This window comes from Ambystoma mexicanum, chromosome 4q (assembly GCF_040938575.1).
Source record: "Ambystoma mexicanum isolate Mex_15411 chromosome 4q, UKY_AmexF1_1, whole genome shotgun sequence".
Classification (NCBI taxonomy): Eukaryota; Metazoa; Chordata; class Amphibia; order Caudata; family Ambystomatidae; genus Ambystoma; species Ambystoma mexicanum.
In genome coordinates, this window is record NC_090928.1 from 542,998,986 (window position 1) to 543,016,325 (window position 17,340).

The 17,340-nt window shown below is 48.7% G+C and overlaps 1 protein-coding gene across 2 annotated transcripts in view; it reads left to right on the forward strand.

Annotated features, from left to right (window-relative positions):
• HECA (hdc homolog, cell cycle regulator) overlaps nt 1-17,340 on the forward strand; it is a 437,124-nt gene that overhangs the window by 181,905 nt on the left and 237,879 nt on the right. For both annotated transcript variants that reach the window (XM_069608112.1, XM_069608113.1), the window contains exon 2: nt 1,687-2,727. In XM_069608112.1, coding sequence (XP_069464213.1) covers nt 1,687-2,727 — 1,041 coding nt within the window. The remainder of the gene's footprint in view (nt 1-1,686; nt 2,728-17,340) is intronic.

A 17,340-nucleotide genomic window follows, 5' to 3' on the forward strand; every position in this document is an offset into this window, starting at 1 on the left:
AATACCTGGAGGAATGAATGAAGAATGCAAGCTCAACACTTCTCTCCAAATGATGAACATTCAGAGAGATCCAATGCAATACATTAAGACCTATTCTTTACTTTTTGGCAGTTATATCTCATAGAAGAAGAGGCACATCATGTTTTTTTGATTGATTTTTTTAATGTTATATTGAATTAACATCATACACTAAACGAATATGCTATGATTCATTGATACAAAGTGTCTGTTGGAAACCGTAAACTAACACTATGCATTAGAAAAATATTATGGTTTGGCTTATTGATTTTATGTGTTTGTTATAATTTGTGAATTTTGCTTTCAACATTAATTATGCAACTTTCCATACAAATCCCGGTGTCCATAACTGTGTGCTTCATTACAACTAACACCATAAGATGTTTGTGTTATCAATTACAACCTGTCAGACCCCCCACACGGAATGCATCTATGAATTTGTGGCACAAATAATTAATCATTTACACTCTTGATTAACATGCACTCATAGCTATCTTTATTAAACAATGGGTTGCTGTTTTTTCTTGATTCTTTTGTATGGAAATTGAGATGAATTTGGAAACGCCTTTTTATTAATGTTTTCATTATCCATTTTATAGTAAATTTTTAGATCCATCCTCATTAATCCAATTTATGTAACACTCTTTAACATAGGAATAATCCAATATTTATCACACATTTATGTGGATTAGAATTACACTGATTTGTATATTTTTAATCTAATGACATTTTTTTGAATCAATTTGAAAGTATTTTCAGAACTACAGATACATCTTTTGATGTTATAATGTAATTTCTGCTTGTGTGGTGGCCGAGCACAGTTACCTCATCATGCTGATGACATGAAAGTGCATGCATTCAGCATTGTTAAATAAAATTTTACCTGCATGCAACCTTACACACCAGAACAAGTTAGCGACTGTCCACATCACATCCGTTTGGAACTGGTAGATATTATCTGGGGAGTTTATTTTTAACTTTTTTGATGCTTTAGGACATATTCTGCAGGCAGACACTGATCCATACATATTGTTTTACAGGCACTAACTTAATCTGAAGTGTTCACCTCAGACAGATACATTTATGATGGTTTGGGAGTTATTTTTTACATGATACTCTTGCTACAGATTAACTTTTTTGTAGATTTCTTGTTCAGTCTGACAGTATTGCTCTTTGCAGCTTTTTGTTTTGGGCATGTACACAGACAAGACAGTTATATATTGGAGTAATCTGCTATATGTATATATCACTATCCCCTGAAAAAGATTCATGTGTGTAATTCTTAATTTTATTATTTCTCTTTCTACTTTGTGTACAGCATGATATGCAGATGTGTCCCTGAATATGGATATCATTATCGAAATGCACTGGAAAAATAATTGTTTGCGTTTGCCATTAAACATCATAATCTTATGTACATTACTAAGAGTGACGTTTGTATGAAACGGGGTACTATATCTATATTATTGAAGTAATTTTTTAGCTGTCTTTGCTGCATGGGTTCAACCAGTTTCTGACAGGTCTTTGCTAGGAAATGTATACACTGTTAGACAAAGACCATGAAAACTGCCTACTGAAAACAATGTACTGAAGAAAAGGCATGTCACTATAGGAGTTAATGCTGTAAAATTCCATTGTAAATTAAATGTTTTTTTGTTTTGTTTGCAGATGCTCCATGTGCCACCCCATTGATCTGTAGCTTTGGAAGGTCTGTGGATCTGGAGAAAGACGATTACCAAAAAGTGGTGTGCAACAATGAGCACTGTCCCTACAGCACATGGATGCACCTGCAATGCTTCTATGAGTGGGAGAGCAGCATCCTGGTCCAGTTTAACTGCATCGGCCGAGCCCGCAGCTGGAATGAAAAACAGTGTCGTCAGAACATGTGGACGAAGAAGGGATATGATCTTGCTTTCCGTTTCTGTTCTTGCCGATGTGGGCAGGGTCATTTAAAGAAAGACACAGACTGGTACCAGGTGAAACGAATGCATGATGAGAAGAAGAAAAAAACTCCTTCAGAGAAGCCCACTGGCCGATCTGGGTTAGAGTCGCTAGACGATGTTAAAAAGTGTCGAGCTGCAGCTAAACCACAGAAAAGTTTAGGCTATGACCCCCAGCGAAAGCACTCAATCGATAGGCAAAATTCTCAGGAAAAGGGCACAGCAAGTGGTGGCTATAGTCTACGCTCTCCTTGTGGTTCTCCTGGTCAGTCTCCTCCTTCTGGCTACTCCATTCTTTCGCCGTCCCATTTTAGCGGCCCACGTAGCTCACGCTACTTAGGAGAGTTTTTAAAGAACGCCATTCATTTGGAACCACACAAGAAGAATATGGCTACTGGTGCAATGCTTAGGAATGCCCATTATGAGTATGCAACTTCTAGTTTACAGGTGCATAGGCCCGGACACTTGACTGCCCCAGTCCAGTTCCTAAGAAGGCTTGACCTTTCGGAGCTACTTGCCCATATACCACGGCATAAACTGAACACTTTCCATGTTCGAATGGAAGATGATGCCCAGTTGGGGCAGGGGGAGGACCTCCGCAAATTTATTCTTTCAGCACTTAGCGCCAGCCGCAGGAATGTTGTAAACTGTGCACTCTGCCACCGGGTGCTCCCAGTGTTTGAGCAGTTTCCATTGGTGGATGGTACCCTGTTTCTCAGTCCTTCAAGACATGATGAAATTGAATACGATGTTCCTTGTCACCTTCAAGGTAAATGGGTGAGGAGGGTTTGAGATATCCATTTCATTGAATTGAACGCCACATTTGTTTTCTTAAACACTGTAAAGTTCACTTAAATGGTTTTAAAATTATACCTCAAGTTACAGAAATTAGAAATTTAAATTTAGCACATGTGCATCGTAATGCAGCATAGAGGTGGCTAGTGGTTAAACAATGTTTGACGTATTACTGCAGATACACCAGTTATGTTAAGCATGGGCTTTGTCGATGTAAGCGCTGTTATGTTGTGAATTGGTTTTAAGGTATGTGTCTGTGGTGCAAATGCAGAAGCGCCGTCTCAGGTAAGCAATTTCCTTTTTAGTGGTGTAGTTCTGTACGCCCTTTATTTCAAAAGCGCAGCCAAGAAAGTAAATGATCAATTTACCAGAGCTCGACACTTTGAAGTAGGAGTTTTTTTACCCTTGATTTGTAAGTTGGGAGTAAAGTACTTTCTAGCGAGTACAAAAGTAATTCATTTTTGTCAATGGTGGTATTTTGTAGGCGAGTACAACTTTATTTTACTCGAAACCGATAACTTGTTGTTATTCATATTTCTTTGTATTTCGTTTTTCATGCGGATTAAACAATACAATGTCACCTTAAAGCTCAGATTCAGATCAGGCAGTAACAATACCCGTGCTCCTCCCTCTGGCATTGCTCTGCCGGTAAAACTGATAAGAACAGAAGTCAGGCTCCTGCATGTCTGTGGTTTCGTTTTTTTTTTTTTGTGGGAGGATTTTACTCCCTATTTTCTGTTGCAATGATGTGCCTGGTTTAGGTAGTATACACGCGGGCACTACGCCGCTTATACTTAGGCAGCAGCATGGTTGTTTGTCCATTTATTTAACACGTTATGATACAGCGCTCTGATTACCCATTTAAATTTCGAACTTTATCATTAATCTCCTCAGAGTGTGGGGAGTTTCGGTGTTCAGCGTGTCAAAGCATGTATTGGCATTATTTACAGCCAGTGTTTGAACATGAAATGATCTCGTTTTATTTCCAGTTCCTACCTCCGAGCATTGCTCCACTATGCAGGCAAATTCGTTAGACTTATGGGAGCAGTATGATTTTACTAGTAAGGGGATGCGCAAATCGTCTGTTAGAAATACACTTAACGTTTATTTTGGGAGACTTTTTTTCAAGCCATACATATTTCTTTAAAAAATACTGAAGTTTGAACTACCTGCCTACTAGAGAAGTGAGGTTGCCCCATCGTAAATGAGAAACGGCTGATGGGTGGTTGCTGGTAAAGTGTGCAATTAATTATTACGACTCAATGACTGCCTCCTACAAAAGCTGATTTGCCTCTTCACTGTGAACATTCCACATAACGTTCTAATACATATTCACCTTCAACGTTAGGATTTCTGTAAGGGCGTGGTATGCGTTCTTAACATTGGTGGGAAGAAAAAGGGAACCCTAGGGCATAAAAGCATACATTTATACCGTCATGATCAGTACCCCAAAAAGCCACTCAAGAAACGGTTGGAATAATTGCTATATCTAAAGTCCATTGTAGAATTAATCTTAATTTGCCCGCCCTACTTTACATTCAGCACCTGGAAGTATTGAAAGGGGTTAACACTTTTTACAGCCAATCCCACAGGGCCACCAAAAGTTAGGATTAGGATAGACATGTTGTACCAGACGCATATGGTTTTATTACACGCCCAGAAAGTAGATGCTTTCACAAAAAAGTGATGCTAAATAACTTGGAGCTTTAACTCCCTCGTCTGTCTTCCTATTCACAGTCCTCACTTATCTGAGGAAGTGTCCTCGTGACAGACCCTCCACATTACCCATCCCCCTTCGAAAATGGTGACCTGATTAATCCTTTAGTCCCTTTTCCATATGTTTTTTGTTTTACCACGGGACTATACAAAAGGACACACCAAACCCTCAACGACCTGTTTTTTCATCTTTCCATCAGAAGACTTTTCCAACCCTTTCCATCAGGTCAAGATGAGTACTATTATTAATTTGTAATGATCTATGATGCGTTGCCTTCAATTCTGCTGGGCTCCCCACTTCACAGGTAACGAGCAGTAAGTATTTAGAGAGACGCAGGAGTATGTGTGTCCGAGGCGTGAGAGGGGCATGCCAGCTGCGCTGCCCTCCTTGTTTATATGACACAGATTAGGATCAGGGATGGGGGAAGGCAGAGCAGAATTGTGTCGCACAGGTTTCGGGTTGCCAGGCAACCAAGGTCAGCATGGAACATTATGCCAGCTCAGATCCAAAATGGATCGGGACACCCCCTGCATGTGCCTGCAAATGAAAAAGCATTTGCATGTGGCTGAGCCTCTCCCACAGCTCCCACCTCATTCTCTTCCTCAGCCTGCACAGCCACTAATTTTTTTTGGATGATGGGAGATCGTTTTCTGAGACGAATTGTTGTTGCAGTGGCATCTGCATTAAAGGAGCAGGAACCCTTGGCTGCTGTCCAGTGGGTGTGCCAGATACCTCCAGGGCTAAGACCTGGGAGAGGTACTGTGGCACATCAGGGAGGTGCTGCATTTACCAAAACCTTCGCCCACAGACCCTGAGGATGACTATTTATTTGGCGATTACAGATTGAACTAGAGGGGTTACCTGTGCACAAGGCAGTGCATACTCTCCTTCTGTAGGAATGGAAAGACAATGGGCCTCATCACGAGTTGGGCAGTATCCTGGATGGGATACCGGCCAACTTTATTTGCGTTATCGCCCTGATCACGGGATGGGCGCTATTTACGGTGCAATTACCGTGTGGTAAAACTTCCGGCGGTAATTGCACCGAAAATTGGCATTTTTCTGGCGTGTTAACCATTCGCTCTGAGCTGGGGTAAACGCACCAGACTCGAGATTGCACGGACCCTTAAATGCATTTAAGGGCTACCACCCAACTCGTGATCAGGCCCAATGGCTGCCGGGTACTTCCAAGCTTTGTGGTCCAGCGATATCCCCTGGTATGGTTTGAGATGGATGTTTTAGAGATGGAGGTTCCTCCAGTACCCAAAGTAGACTCTCACACATGTAATGTAACTTTGCAAACATCTGTTCCCTCTGAGGAAGCTACTTCCGGGGATGCCACTGGTGAAGAAAATATGTGCAGCCTACGTCGTGAGAGACTTTAAGCAGGTGTCTCAATTACTGCTGAATCAGGATGATCCCTCTGCTTTACTTGTAGACCTGGACTTGCAATGCAATACTATCAATTGTTATCATCGAACTGAGTGCATCAGCTGCACCAATAGGTTTATCATTGGAGGTCTGTGTCGGCTTTGGATGAGGCATTGGAAGTTAGGTGTGGCCCAGGAAAACCTAGTTCTCCAGCTGCGATTTAAGAGGTACAAGGAATTCGGGTCCCAAATGGAAGAACTGATGAAGAAATCGGCAGAGGACTGCAATAAGATTAACCCAAGGTGTTCAACACCATGAAGGTTAATTGAATTCCGAAGATCACCATCATATTGTCAGGTATTCCTAACAAGGGGTCAGTTTCAAGGCAGGGGTCACGGCCAGGGGGCCCTTGCAGCTGATAAACTCTAAACCTCTCAGGCCATCTCTTCTACTTCATCCGCCCAGGGCCAAAAGTCCTGACTATCCTCTTGGTGGATGCTCTGTGCCAGTGAGACAGATCTGGCGTGGAAGATCAAGGGCAAATGGTTTCTCTGGGTCATAGCCTAGAGGTATGCCATAGAATTCATGCGCACTCTTTCCTGCAACATTCTGAAGCAACAGGTTATGCAAGCGGTCGTCAAGAATCTACTGAACAAGAGGCTGATAGCATTGGTGCCAGCACTGGAGCAGGGTTGAGGGACCTATTCTGTCCTGTTTCTGGTACAGATGGCAGAAGCAGATGATGGATTTCAGGGCAGCGATGAATCTGAAGCCAGTCAACACCTCTGTTTCTCACCACCAGCAATTCTCCCACTGATCCATCCAGGCCTCCGTAGATTTGAAGGATGCAGATCTGCACATTCCGGTTCATCAACGCAGTTAAGCATTTCCTTTAAGTTAACTGTTTAATTTGTTCATAATAAATAAACATATATTCAGGGGTCTGCAACCTTTGGCTCTCCCGGTGTTTTGGGTATCGCCCCATAATTTCACGGCCCAAAATCCTGAATACCAAAGTGTCGAATATTCTACTGCGCACTTCAGTGCAATTATATGTGGGGCGGGTTTGGGTAATTTATAATTTAAGGGGCGTATGGAAGGGTCTGTGGGGGCTCTCCTCTGTTAGGACTGATTTTCTATACTCTGGCTTGGGGACAGATGTATAGTAGGCCAACCTATACTGTGACAGGGACAACTCTGTGAGCTGTAGCCAAACCAGTTCAAGGTAGCAGTGATGAGAGGTCTAGGCTAAGTCTCAAGAGGTGGTGAGTTTTTAAAGGGTCAACGATGAGTACACACAATGGGAGTCACAAATTACACTTACACAGTATGTATAAAAATACAGTTATTCATTTATGGCCAAACAATAGTATGAGAAATGCCTACTAACAGGTAGAAGTATCGCAAAACACTAACAATAGAATACATATACAGTCACTAGAGTAGGGCATAATACAGATCAAACTCCTGTAAATGAAAGTATAGATTTGTTTATGCACTACAGGTCCACAGAGAATAAGCCCTAGCTTCAAAAGTCCTTCCCTAAATTGTCTGGGGCCTTATGCCCAAAGGTTCAGGAAAAGTCCGACACAGTTTGTTACGCTGGAAAAAATGAAGGTAGGGTCTCTGGTGTCCAGTGAACTATTCCAAGGGTTAGAGGACAAGTTATTCTAACTAACAAAAGTGTCCCCAACTTTTGGAAGGCTTGCGCAAGCAAGCAGTGGCAAAGCCAAAGTGTTGTAAAAGTTTTAGAAAAGTTAGCAACACTTTTAAAGGGAGTTTAGGGGAAGGTAAGAACCACTGTAACTAGCCGCCGTACTCCGATTCTTCACAGGATTTGGCAGGTCAATGGAAGAAGGTCCGAGGTTGCTTTTTCCACTGTCAATCTCAGTCCTTTATTTGTAGGGGTTGCAGGTTCGAGCAGATCTCTGGTCGGTGTCTGTGGTTGGTGCAAGGACTCTTAGTGACAGAATGCAGCAAAGCATGATGCAGGACCCCTCTCAGGACTGGGCCTGACTCAGGTGAGCTGTTTTGGACGGCGGTCACCACAGCACAGCGACGCAAAGGGACTCACTCCTCGCGGTCAGACTTTCCCTCCTATCTCGGGTCCCCTTGTTGCTAGGACTCTGACATTTTGTTGAGGTAAATCTTGCAGGACAAGCTGAGGATCCCACAGGTTCCAGGCCCCAACGTGGAATAACGATGTCAGCAGCAGGGGAGCCCAAACTCAGAGCTAGTCAGCCACAGGGCAGTCCCAAGGCACTTCCGAAGGCTCTTCTTTACAGGGTCAGAGCAGAAGTCAGGAATGGATGTTACCTCCACTCCACGGGTCGCAGCGCCCTTTCAGGATTGCTGAAGATCTATGGCAAGACAGGGCTCTTCCATGACAGCAGCAGAAGTTGGTCGCCAGGCCTCCTTCAGACGGTTCTCCGGTCTCCTCATGGGTCTCACAGTTGAACAGGATTCTTGGTTCCTTCAGTTGTCTCCAGGATCTCTCTAGAGTGGGTGCAGGGTCCTCTTCTTATCCCAAAAGCCAGGTAACAGCAGAAACTCCCAGTAGCCAATAGCAGAACTAGCCCCACACACACCCCAGCAGTGGTACAATCAGGACTACTGGTGGGAACACTCATGCATAACACTCAGACGCACTGAAACCAGTTTGTGGATTGGGACCAGACAGTCCCAGCCCACATCCTGCCAGCAAACACAGATAGCCCTCCTGTAGCCCGCCAAAAGCCCCTGCTTTCCCAAGCACTGGAAGCCCATGTAAGGATTTTCCTGGCCTCACAGGCCAGGAAGAAGGCTAAGACACAAGATGGACAAAGGACAAGCGAAAAGCCTTGTGGCATGGCCATGTTTTGTCACTAGCCACAGTTAGTAGCCAAACACGGTAAGGCTAAAACGAAAAGCACTAAAAAAAGGTAACAAGTCACTGCTACCACCATCTTGTCCATTTAGCACACCTAGAGTAATCAAAAATCCTCTGAGTGTTAATCTATGGCAAAAACAAAAGTGTACCCCATTGTACTGCATTGTAAGATAACAAGTGATAACAAGTTACTAAAAGTAGTAACCAAGTAACAAGACTAAGGGAAACCATGTTTCCCAGTAGTGACAGCCTGAAGGACATGTCATTTCCCCCATAACAGATGAGCAGAAGACAGTGTAGTGAAGCTTAAGGCTTCACTGCACTGGAAAAAGTACAGGTCAGGATCAAAAATACAAGCAAAAAGTGTGTGGGTCCATTAAAATGGAAGGAAAGGTGCAGTAAAGAGAAATCTTTCCTAACATCCTCCAATTATAAATGTGCTGAAAGGTGCGAAAAGAGCGAAAAGAAAACAGAAAATGCTACATTTTGGGATTCAGGATTTGTTTTATCGCAGTATTCACATATATCCGATGTTTTGGACTACAACTACCATTGGCCCTAGCCAGCATAGTCAATGTGGAGAAAGATCATGAGTCGTTGTCCAAAACATCTGGAGAGCCAACAGGTTGCTCACCCTGATATATATTTCGAAGGCTTGTGGAATCTGCTTAGATCACATGCTATGCAAAGGCCGACATCTAGTGGAAGCTGCATAGTATTACAGTTGTTGTTTTCGAAACTAGAAAAGGGATATCGACAGGGCGTGCCAGTAATACTATCCCTAGTGTGACGTCCACTGTACCCATGGTCCTTCACGCATCAAGGTCCCTCAGATTGTTTTTTTCCGCCATCATAGACAGGCGCTTAATTGCAGAGTTCCTGTTTCGGCTAACGCCATTGATTACTTTGTAATTAGAGTTAATTTACTCTTTCTATCCTTTTGTTCACCGACTTTCGACAACTTCAATCGCAGTGAAGAGGACAAACCTTAAACTATTCGACTGACCTCTTTGCCCTTGGAAGGCCGCACCGGGCCTCGGCACAGACAGTAGGGAGAGTGGGGGTGGTAATTTCTTAGGGATCTAGGAGAATGCATATTCCCCTTTACCCTCTCTATTCTCGCCTGGCTGCCATTCCATCCAAAAATGGAGAATACTCCATTTAAATTCTGCCCGAGTTGTAATAAGAAGTTCCCTTGGAAGGACAAGCACCTGGTGTGCAACCTTTGTCTTCCACGCGACCATGACGAGGGGCATTGTCGAGCTTGTCAGCTCTTCAAGGCGAAAACACTCAAGGACCGAAAGACAAAACGCTGGGCCTATCACGCCATGCAGGCCGACGAAGGCAACGGGGAAACTATAAATTCCCACGTGCAAGCCACCGACCCCAATAGACAGGCTGGCCGCTCTGTTACGGGGATGACACCCGGCGGCATTAGCATTCTACACTACAGCCCGTACTAAACACATACCCAAGGTCCGTGATTCGATGGCAAAGTCGTCAACATGCCCGCACGTGGCGTCGAGGGGGGGAGGTCACCAGTTCTCTGTCCTCTGGGCACTCGAGGTCCCGATCGCCACATGACAGGACCCCAAAGTCAAGAGACGTTACAGACGCTGTGTCCAATCCATCCACCGAACGTCGGAAGACGCAGCATCAGGCCTCACTACCGCCGAAGTTCGACGCTTTGCCCAAAAGGCTAAAACGGCCAAAGACACCAAAAGCTCCAAGTTATCCCATTTGTTGCAAAAGCATGTCCCTGAAAGCCTCCTTAAAGCTGCACATTCTAAGAAGCACTCCTCAGAGAGCCATCACTCTCACGGGAGAAGTCTAGTACAGCTCATGGGGAGAAACACTGTTTCCCAGTGGGAGGACACCATAGCAGCAGCCTTGAAGAACAAGACTACACCTCAGGGACAAACTACACCTCAGAACCCTTTGTCCATACCAAGTTCCTCTCAATGGACTTCAGAGGATATTGATAGAGTTATGAGGAGAATGACGTTCATGACAGATTGTTTTGAGAAAAATCCCCAGGCTGTCCAAAATTTCCAAACCACACCACCTACTACAGCCGCTTCTTCCACTCAGCCCCAGCCAAAGAGGTTGTGTCCTGACACCCTTCTTATGTCACCTCAGCAAGACCATGTCCATATCGATCTATATGATCCAAATACAGACACTGAGGACATTGATACAATACAGGAGGGAGGAGACCAGTACTACGATGAGGATGAAGAGGATGTGTACAACTTACCCTCTGCCGTTAACCTAGACCCACCAGTGGCTGATTCACCAGTGGACAATCAACCACTGTATAATGATATGCTCATGAAGGCAGCTGAGCATTTTCAGATACAGACCCAAGAAACTCAGCTAGATAAAGATTTTGTGGAAGACCTTTTGGGGACCGGAACGCTGTCACCCAATTTATACCAATCTCTCAGTCCATTCAAAGAAGGATACAACCTTCTCTGGAGACCCCTTACCAAACGTGGGCAGTCAACCCACGTATTAAAAAACTGTTCCGCCATGCATCCACAGACCCACTGTACATCAGGGGGCAGTTAAGACCAGATTCGCTTGTGGTGACCACAACTCGGAAGAGTTCAGGAACACATTTAGCCTCATGGGAAGCGCCCAAAGATAAGGAAAGTAAAAAAACTGTACACTCTGGGGCGGAAAGTGGCCAAATCAGCAGCGTTTCAAACAAGGATTGCAAATAACACCACTTTGTTGGCAAGCTACAACTGCCACAAATGGGATGAGGTTGCAGCCGTAACAGCTTCAGCTCCAGAACCCCTCAAAGCCCAACTGGCCATAGCAGTAGCGGATGGCAAGGCGGTGTACAGCTGCATCTTAAAAAACAACCTAGATGCTGCAGATAACGCAGGCAGGATCATTGCTGAGGGAAGCCTCATTAAACGCCATGCATGACTTTGCCAGTCCGGGTTCAAACTTGAAACACAGGCAACACTCCTCAACATGCCAGTAGAACCAAATGTCCTGTTTGGAAAGGCTGTGGAGGATGCATTAAAATCTGCCAAGGAGGAGTATGAATCTCTGAAATCACTAGGTGTGCAGTAATAAAATCGTGGCAAAAATGTCGCCTTTACAAAAAAATCGCTGCAAAAATGCCGTGGTTTGACCAGGTAAAGGTATACCCCATTATACCATTTAAGGGGAGCGGTGGTGCCCCCCGCTTGCCTTAAATGGCATAATGGGTCTCAGGGTTGCGGGGGTGTCCCCCGCATTCTTTACATGGATTGCGGTGGCAAAAACACAGCCTTTTTGCCATGATTGTTTTGTGTAAACAGCCATTTTTTGCAGCGATTTTAACACATGGAACCAATCACTAGGCCAGCTAACTAATAAGCCACCAGGCCAGAGAGGCGGAAGCAATTTTTGTAGATTTCAAGGTCAAAGCTCAGGGTTCAGGTTATGGCCGGAGTCAGGGATCATCCTGGGGAAACAATCGGGGTCAAGCCTTGCAAGGTTTCCAGAGGGGCCAGCATCGATCTCTTGGCTGGGGGAGGTCCTCCACTTCCAGAGGTGGAGCTGCACCTCCCAAACAATGACCAACTGCTTCAGGTACCCTCCCATGCCTCTCCAATAGGAGGGCGTATTACACACTTCTCCAGCATGGGGTCTGGCATGGATTCACATGCTCATGAATATTCCCTGTCGTCAGGCTGGGAATCCTCGGTAAAGAAAAATCAGTATCAGTTTTGTTTCTGATCTGTCTTTCGTAGTAGTAACCAATCACTGATCTCTGCGTCATACTGACCACAGCCAATGACTGCCATCTCCCTAAGCCCCGCCTTTGGCAGCCATCTTCAGATTTTTACCGCACGTTCAAGTGTTGGGATCCTCGTGCTATTGCTCTTGAGCTTTAGTGCTTTTTTCGCGCTTTTTCTTAGGAACATTTTCTCTTTTTCGGTCAAAAGAGCCTCAAGCTTCCACCGTTTCTTTATCCGATCAACGGGGACCCGTGTCGGATTCTTCTACGCCCCTCAAGGGTGAAGATTTCGTCGAGCCACGCTTTTGGAGGACTCCAGAAGTTTCTCAGGCCCATCTAGATCATGGCCCAGGAGAAGGGAAGCTCGACGCCCGGAAAGCTGTTCAGGGCCCTGGATGCCAGCTTCAGAATGTCTTTAACGAGGACGAACACTCCCTTTGCCTCTACTGCCTGCATGAGGACAAGACGCACGTGGAGAAGGACTGTGCGTTTTGCGGCAATATGTCGGAGCGGACCATGAAGGACCACCATCTGCGTCTCGCCAACTGGCTGGAAGGGAAGAGCCCGTCAGGCGAGAAGAAGAAGAAGAAGAAGTCCGAGTGGTCTTCTAAGACCTTTGAGGGCACCCCGGCGACGAGGGGTCTAACAGAAGGCCAAGCACCGCGAGTCCGCTGGCACCGGGAGCGCCGAACGGTTGGGCTCTACGGGTGCCAGGCAGGGCGCATCCTCCCCGGCGCCATCAACCACGAGCCAACGCTCTGGCTCGGGTAAGAGGAAGGCCGAGCACCCTGCGAAGCTCCTGGAGAGACCCCGGTCGAGCTCGAAAGGCCCCATCGGAGGGGGAGCGAGACGGTGACCCTCCCCCCAAGGAGAAGGCGGTGAGCGCACCTAAGGTGGTGAAAGCCTTGATCCACCCGGCCAAGGCCTCTATCGAGACAGTTGCGGTGGCCCTGGCTCAGCCTGTGGAGGCTACACCAGTGGTTGCGACCTCGGGGCCCAGAGTCTCCCTGCCACCGCGGAGGGAGTCCTCTTTCATGCCCATCGACAGGACCCCCGTGAAACCTCCGACAGAGAAGAAAAAGGGGGGGCAGGAGGTCATCGTGGATTCGGCCTCAACCTCTGAGGAGGAGCTGATCGAAGTCTTAAGCCACAGCGTTGGCGTGGAAGAAGACCAGCCCGTCGGGAGGGACCCCGATGTAGGAGATGACGAGAACGTCGAGGGTGCCGACGGGGCTCCTGACCGCCCATCGGAATCCCCTCAACCAGTGCCACAAGACAACTCGGCGGCCATTTTGTTGGCTATGCAGTCCTTATGCTCGGAGATAAGGACGAGATTGCTGTCACCACCAACGGAGGAACCGCTCCCGTCGGGGGACCCGGAGCCAGGCCCTTCTGGGAACCCTCCTCCTAAGAGAAGAAGGATTCATCCTCCACCTTCTTTTCAACCATCGCGCCCTGCTCAGCCCTCCTCCCCGTCCACAACCCGTGGGGATGATACGGGGACGGACACGGCCGCGACGGGTACAGACGACGAGGTTTACGACGAGGATCTCCCGTCGTCACCTCCTCCCCGGGCTTCCCCGCCCGACGAGATTGGATCTTTTCATGCCATGATCGCCAGGGCATCCGAGCTTTTCCAGCTCTGCCCGGAAGAGAAGAAGAAGTAAGGTTTCCTTTATCAACGGCGCGAGACCAAGAGGAAGACGGTCCTCGCTGTACCTCTACTGGACGATATCTGGGATGAGGGTCTCGCCCTCCTCAAGAACCCATCCACAACGCCTGCGAGAAGGGATCGGTACGAGAAGAAGTACCGGGTCCCGGACGCGGCCCCCTTGTGCCTTCGGGCACAGCCGACCCCGGACTCGGTCGTCTCCGCGGCGGCCAGGAAGAAAGCGGGGGGGCCTCGGCCTCTACGTCAACCTCCCCGCCGGACGGTGAGGGAAAGAAATTGGACACGATGGGACGCAGAGTCATCTCATCGGCAGCGACGACGATTAAGGCTGCCAACGCCTTGGCTATCGTAGCCCGCTACGACAGGGAGTTGTGGTACAAAATCGCCCCCTGCTGGACTTCTTACCAGACGACAAGAGGGCGGAGGCCCTAGAGATCTTGCAGGAAGGAGAAGTGGTGTCGGACCACGCCATTACGATAGCGACGGACATCGCTGACACTGGATTTCGCCAGTTGGGCAACGGCGTGTGCCTTAGACGGCGTGGATGGCTCAAGGCAACTGACTTCCGTCCACGTGCAGACCAGAGTCTTGGACATGCCGTTCGACGGGAGCAACCTGTTTGGGAAAACAGTGGACGATTCCCTACAAGCCATCAAGACGGACACGGAGACGGCCCGGGCTCTTGGTGTTCTCCAGCAACGACGGCCGCCCTTTCGGAGCGGCGGAGGCAAGCAGGGTGCCTCCAAAGGTTCCGGCGGCGGATTTTCCACCTATCGTCAAGCGGCCCGTTTGTCGTTACAGGAAGCCTACAGGGGACGAGGCAAGTCGGGCGGACCCCGCCGTCGTCGCCAAGGAGGACAAGGCGGCAAAGCCCCGTCGAAGCAGGACTGAACCGGCCGTGGGGTCGGGCCCCCACCGAAGCACCCCGGTGGGAGGCCGGCTGGCGAGCTTCGTCAGCGTGTGGGAGTCCATCTCCACCGACCGTTGGGTGCTGGACGCCCTGGCCCAGGGTCACGCGCTCGAGTTTCTAAAGAAGTGCCCGCGTGTCCCCCCCGTGGTCAGGAAGGAACATCACGTCCCTCAACTTCTCTTGGAGGTAAAGGCGATGCTCAAGAAAGGCGCCATTGAGCTCGTCCCAAAGAGGATTCGGGGCTCCGGAGTTTACTCAAGATACTTCCTCGTGAAGAAGAAGACGGGAGGATGGCGTCCCATCCTGGACCTACGACGACTGAACAAATTCATCAAGGCACAGAAGTTCCGGATGGTCACCCTCCAGCACGTCCTGGGTCAACTGGAGGAGGGCGATTTCCTGTCGTCGTTGGATTTGGAGGATGCCTACTTCCATATTCCCATCCTAAAGGGACACCGAAAGTTTCTCAGATTCGTGGTCCAAGGGCGTCACTACCAGTTCAGAGCCCTTCCCTTCGGATTGAGGTCGGCACCCAGGGTGTTCACCAAGTGCCTCGCACCGGTGGCGGCGCGGCTGCGCCTGGAGGGGATCCATGTCTACCCCTACCTGGACGACTGGCTCATCCGAGCAAAGACAAAGGAGCTCGCTGCGGAGCACACGGCGAGGACTGTCCAACTACTCACGGACCTGGGATTCTCCATAAACTACGCCAAGTCCCACTTGGTGCCCGCGCAAGATGCACTGTTTCTGGGAGCGAAGCTCGACACAGTGATGCTTCTGGCCTCTCCGTCGGAGGAAAGGGCGAGGGCCATCTTGGGCAAGGTGCAGCGGATGCTGGTTGCGGACGTGGCCAAGGTGAGGTCCATCAAGTCCCTCCTCGGAATTATGTCTTCTTGCATTTATCTCAACCGCCTGTGCAGGCTTCGGATGCGCCCGTTACAGGAGTTCCTGGACGCTCGCTGGATCCAGACGACGGGCAGCTTCGAGGACAGGATCACACTCAACGAGAGCTTCCAACGAGCAATCCTGTGGTGGGGCACCCGCGTGCATCTGACGGCGGGCATGGACTTCCAGACCCGGGGCCACCAGAAGACAGTGACCACGGATGCCTCCCTGGAAGGGTGGGGAGCGCACACCGAAAATCTGCACGCGAGGGGCCTTTGGCTGCCGACGGAGAAGTCTCTCTCTATCAATGTCCTGGAACTCCGTGCAGTGTTTTGGGCCCTCAGGTCCTTTCTTCCGTCCCTCAAGGGCAAGGTGGTGAGGATCTTCACCGACAACACCACCACCATGTTCTACATCAGGAAGCAGGGCGGTACCAGATCCCCAGCCCTGTCCAAGGAGGCGCAGGATCTGTGGCATTGGGCCGTCGCCCAAGGGGTGTTTCTGGGGCCGCTTCATCTGGCAGGAATAAAAAACACCATCGCCAACTCGCTCAGCAGAGAGCTGCGCTCGTGCCACGAGTGGGAACTACGACAGGATCTAGTGGACCGCCTCTTCCGACGGTGGGGCACACCCCAGATCGATCTGTTCGCGACGGCGACAAACTCCAAGTGCCGGAGGTTCGCCAGCAGGTTTCCCCAGCCGAGGAGCATGGGCGATGCTTTCTCGTTCCCCTGGGAGGGCCTGTTCCTATATGCGTTCCCTCCTTTGCTGCTGCTGATCCGGCTCATCAGCCAGCTCAAGAGGTCACGGTGCAGGATGATCCTCGTCGCACCTGCGTGGCCGAGGCAGATATGGTTCCCGGACCTTCTGGACTTGTCAGCGTCCCCGTCAATCAAGCTGCCAGTGGACGTGGATCTTCTCTCCAGGGAAGGAGGCGCCATCCTCCATCACGACCCAAAGTCGCTGAACTTGCAGGCCTGGCTCCTGCAGCGTTAGAGTTTGGAGGCTACGACATACTGGCCGACTGCAGAGAGGTTCTTGCAAAGGCCAGGGCGTCCTCGACTCTTAAATGCTACGGACACAAATGGAAGAGGTTCTCTGTCTGGTGCCACGCACAGAAGATTAACCCTCTATGGATTACGGCTCCTCAAGTACTGCCGTACCTGCTGACGCTGGCCAAGGCTAGACTGGTGCACGCTTCCATCAAGATTCATCTTGCTGCGATCTCCCGATACACCAGAACCACGGGACGGACGTCTTTGTGGTCTCATCGTCTGGTGAAAGAATTCATGAAGGGACTGTTCAGATTGTTCCCGCCGGTGAAGGCCCCGGCCCCGGCGTGGGAGCTCAACGTGGTGCTGACCAAGCTCATGGGACCTCCGTTCGAGCCTCTGCACTCAGCTCCGTTGAAATTCTTGTCATGG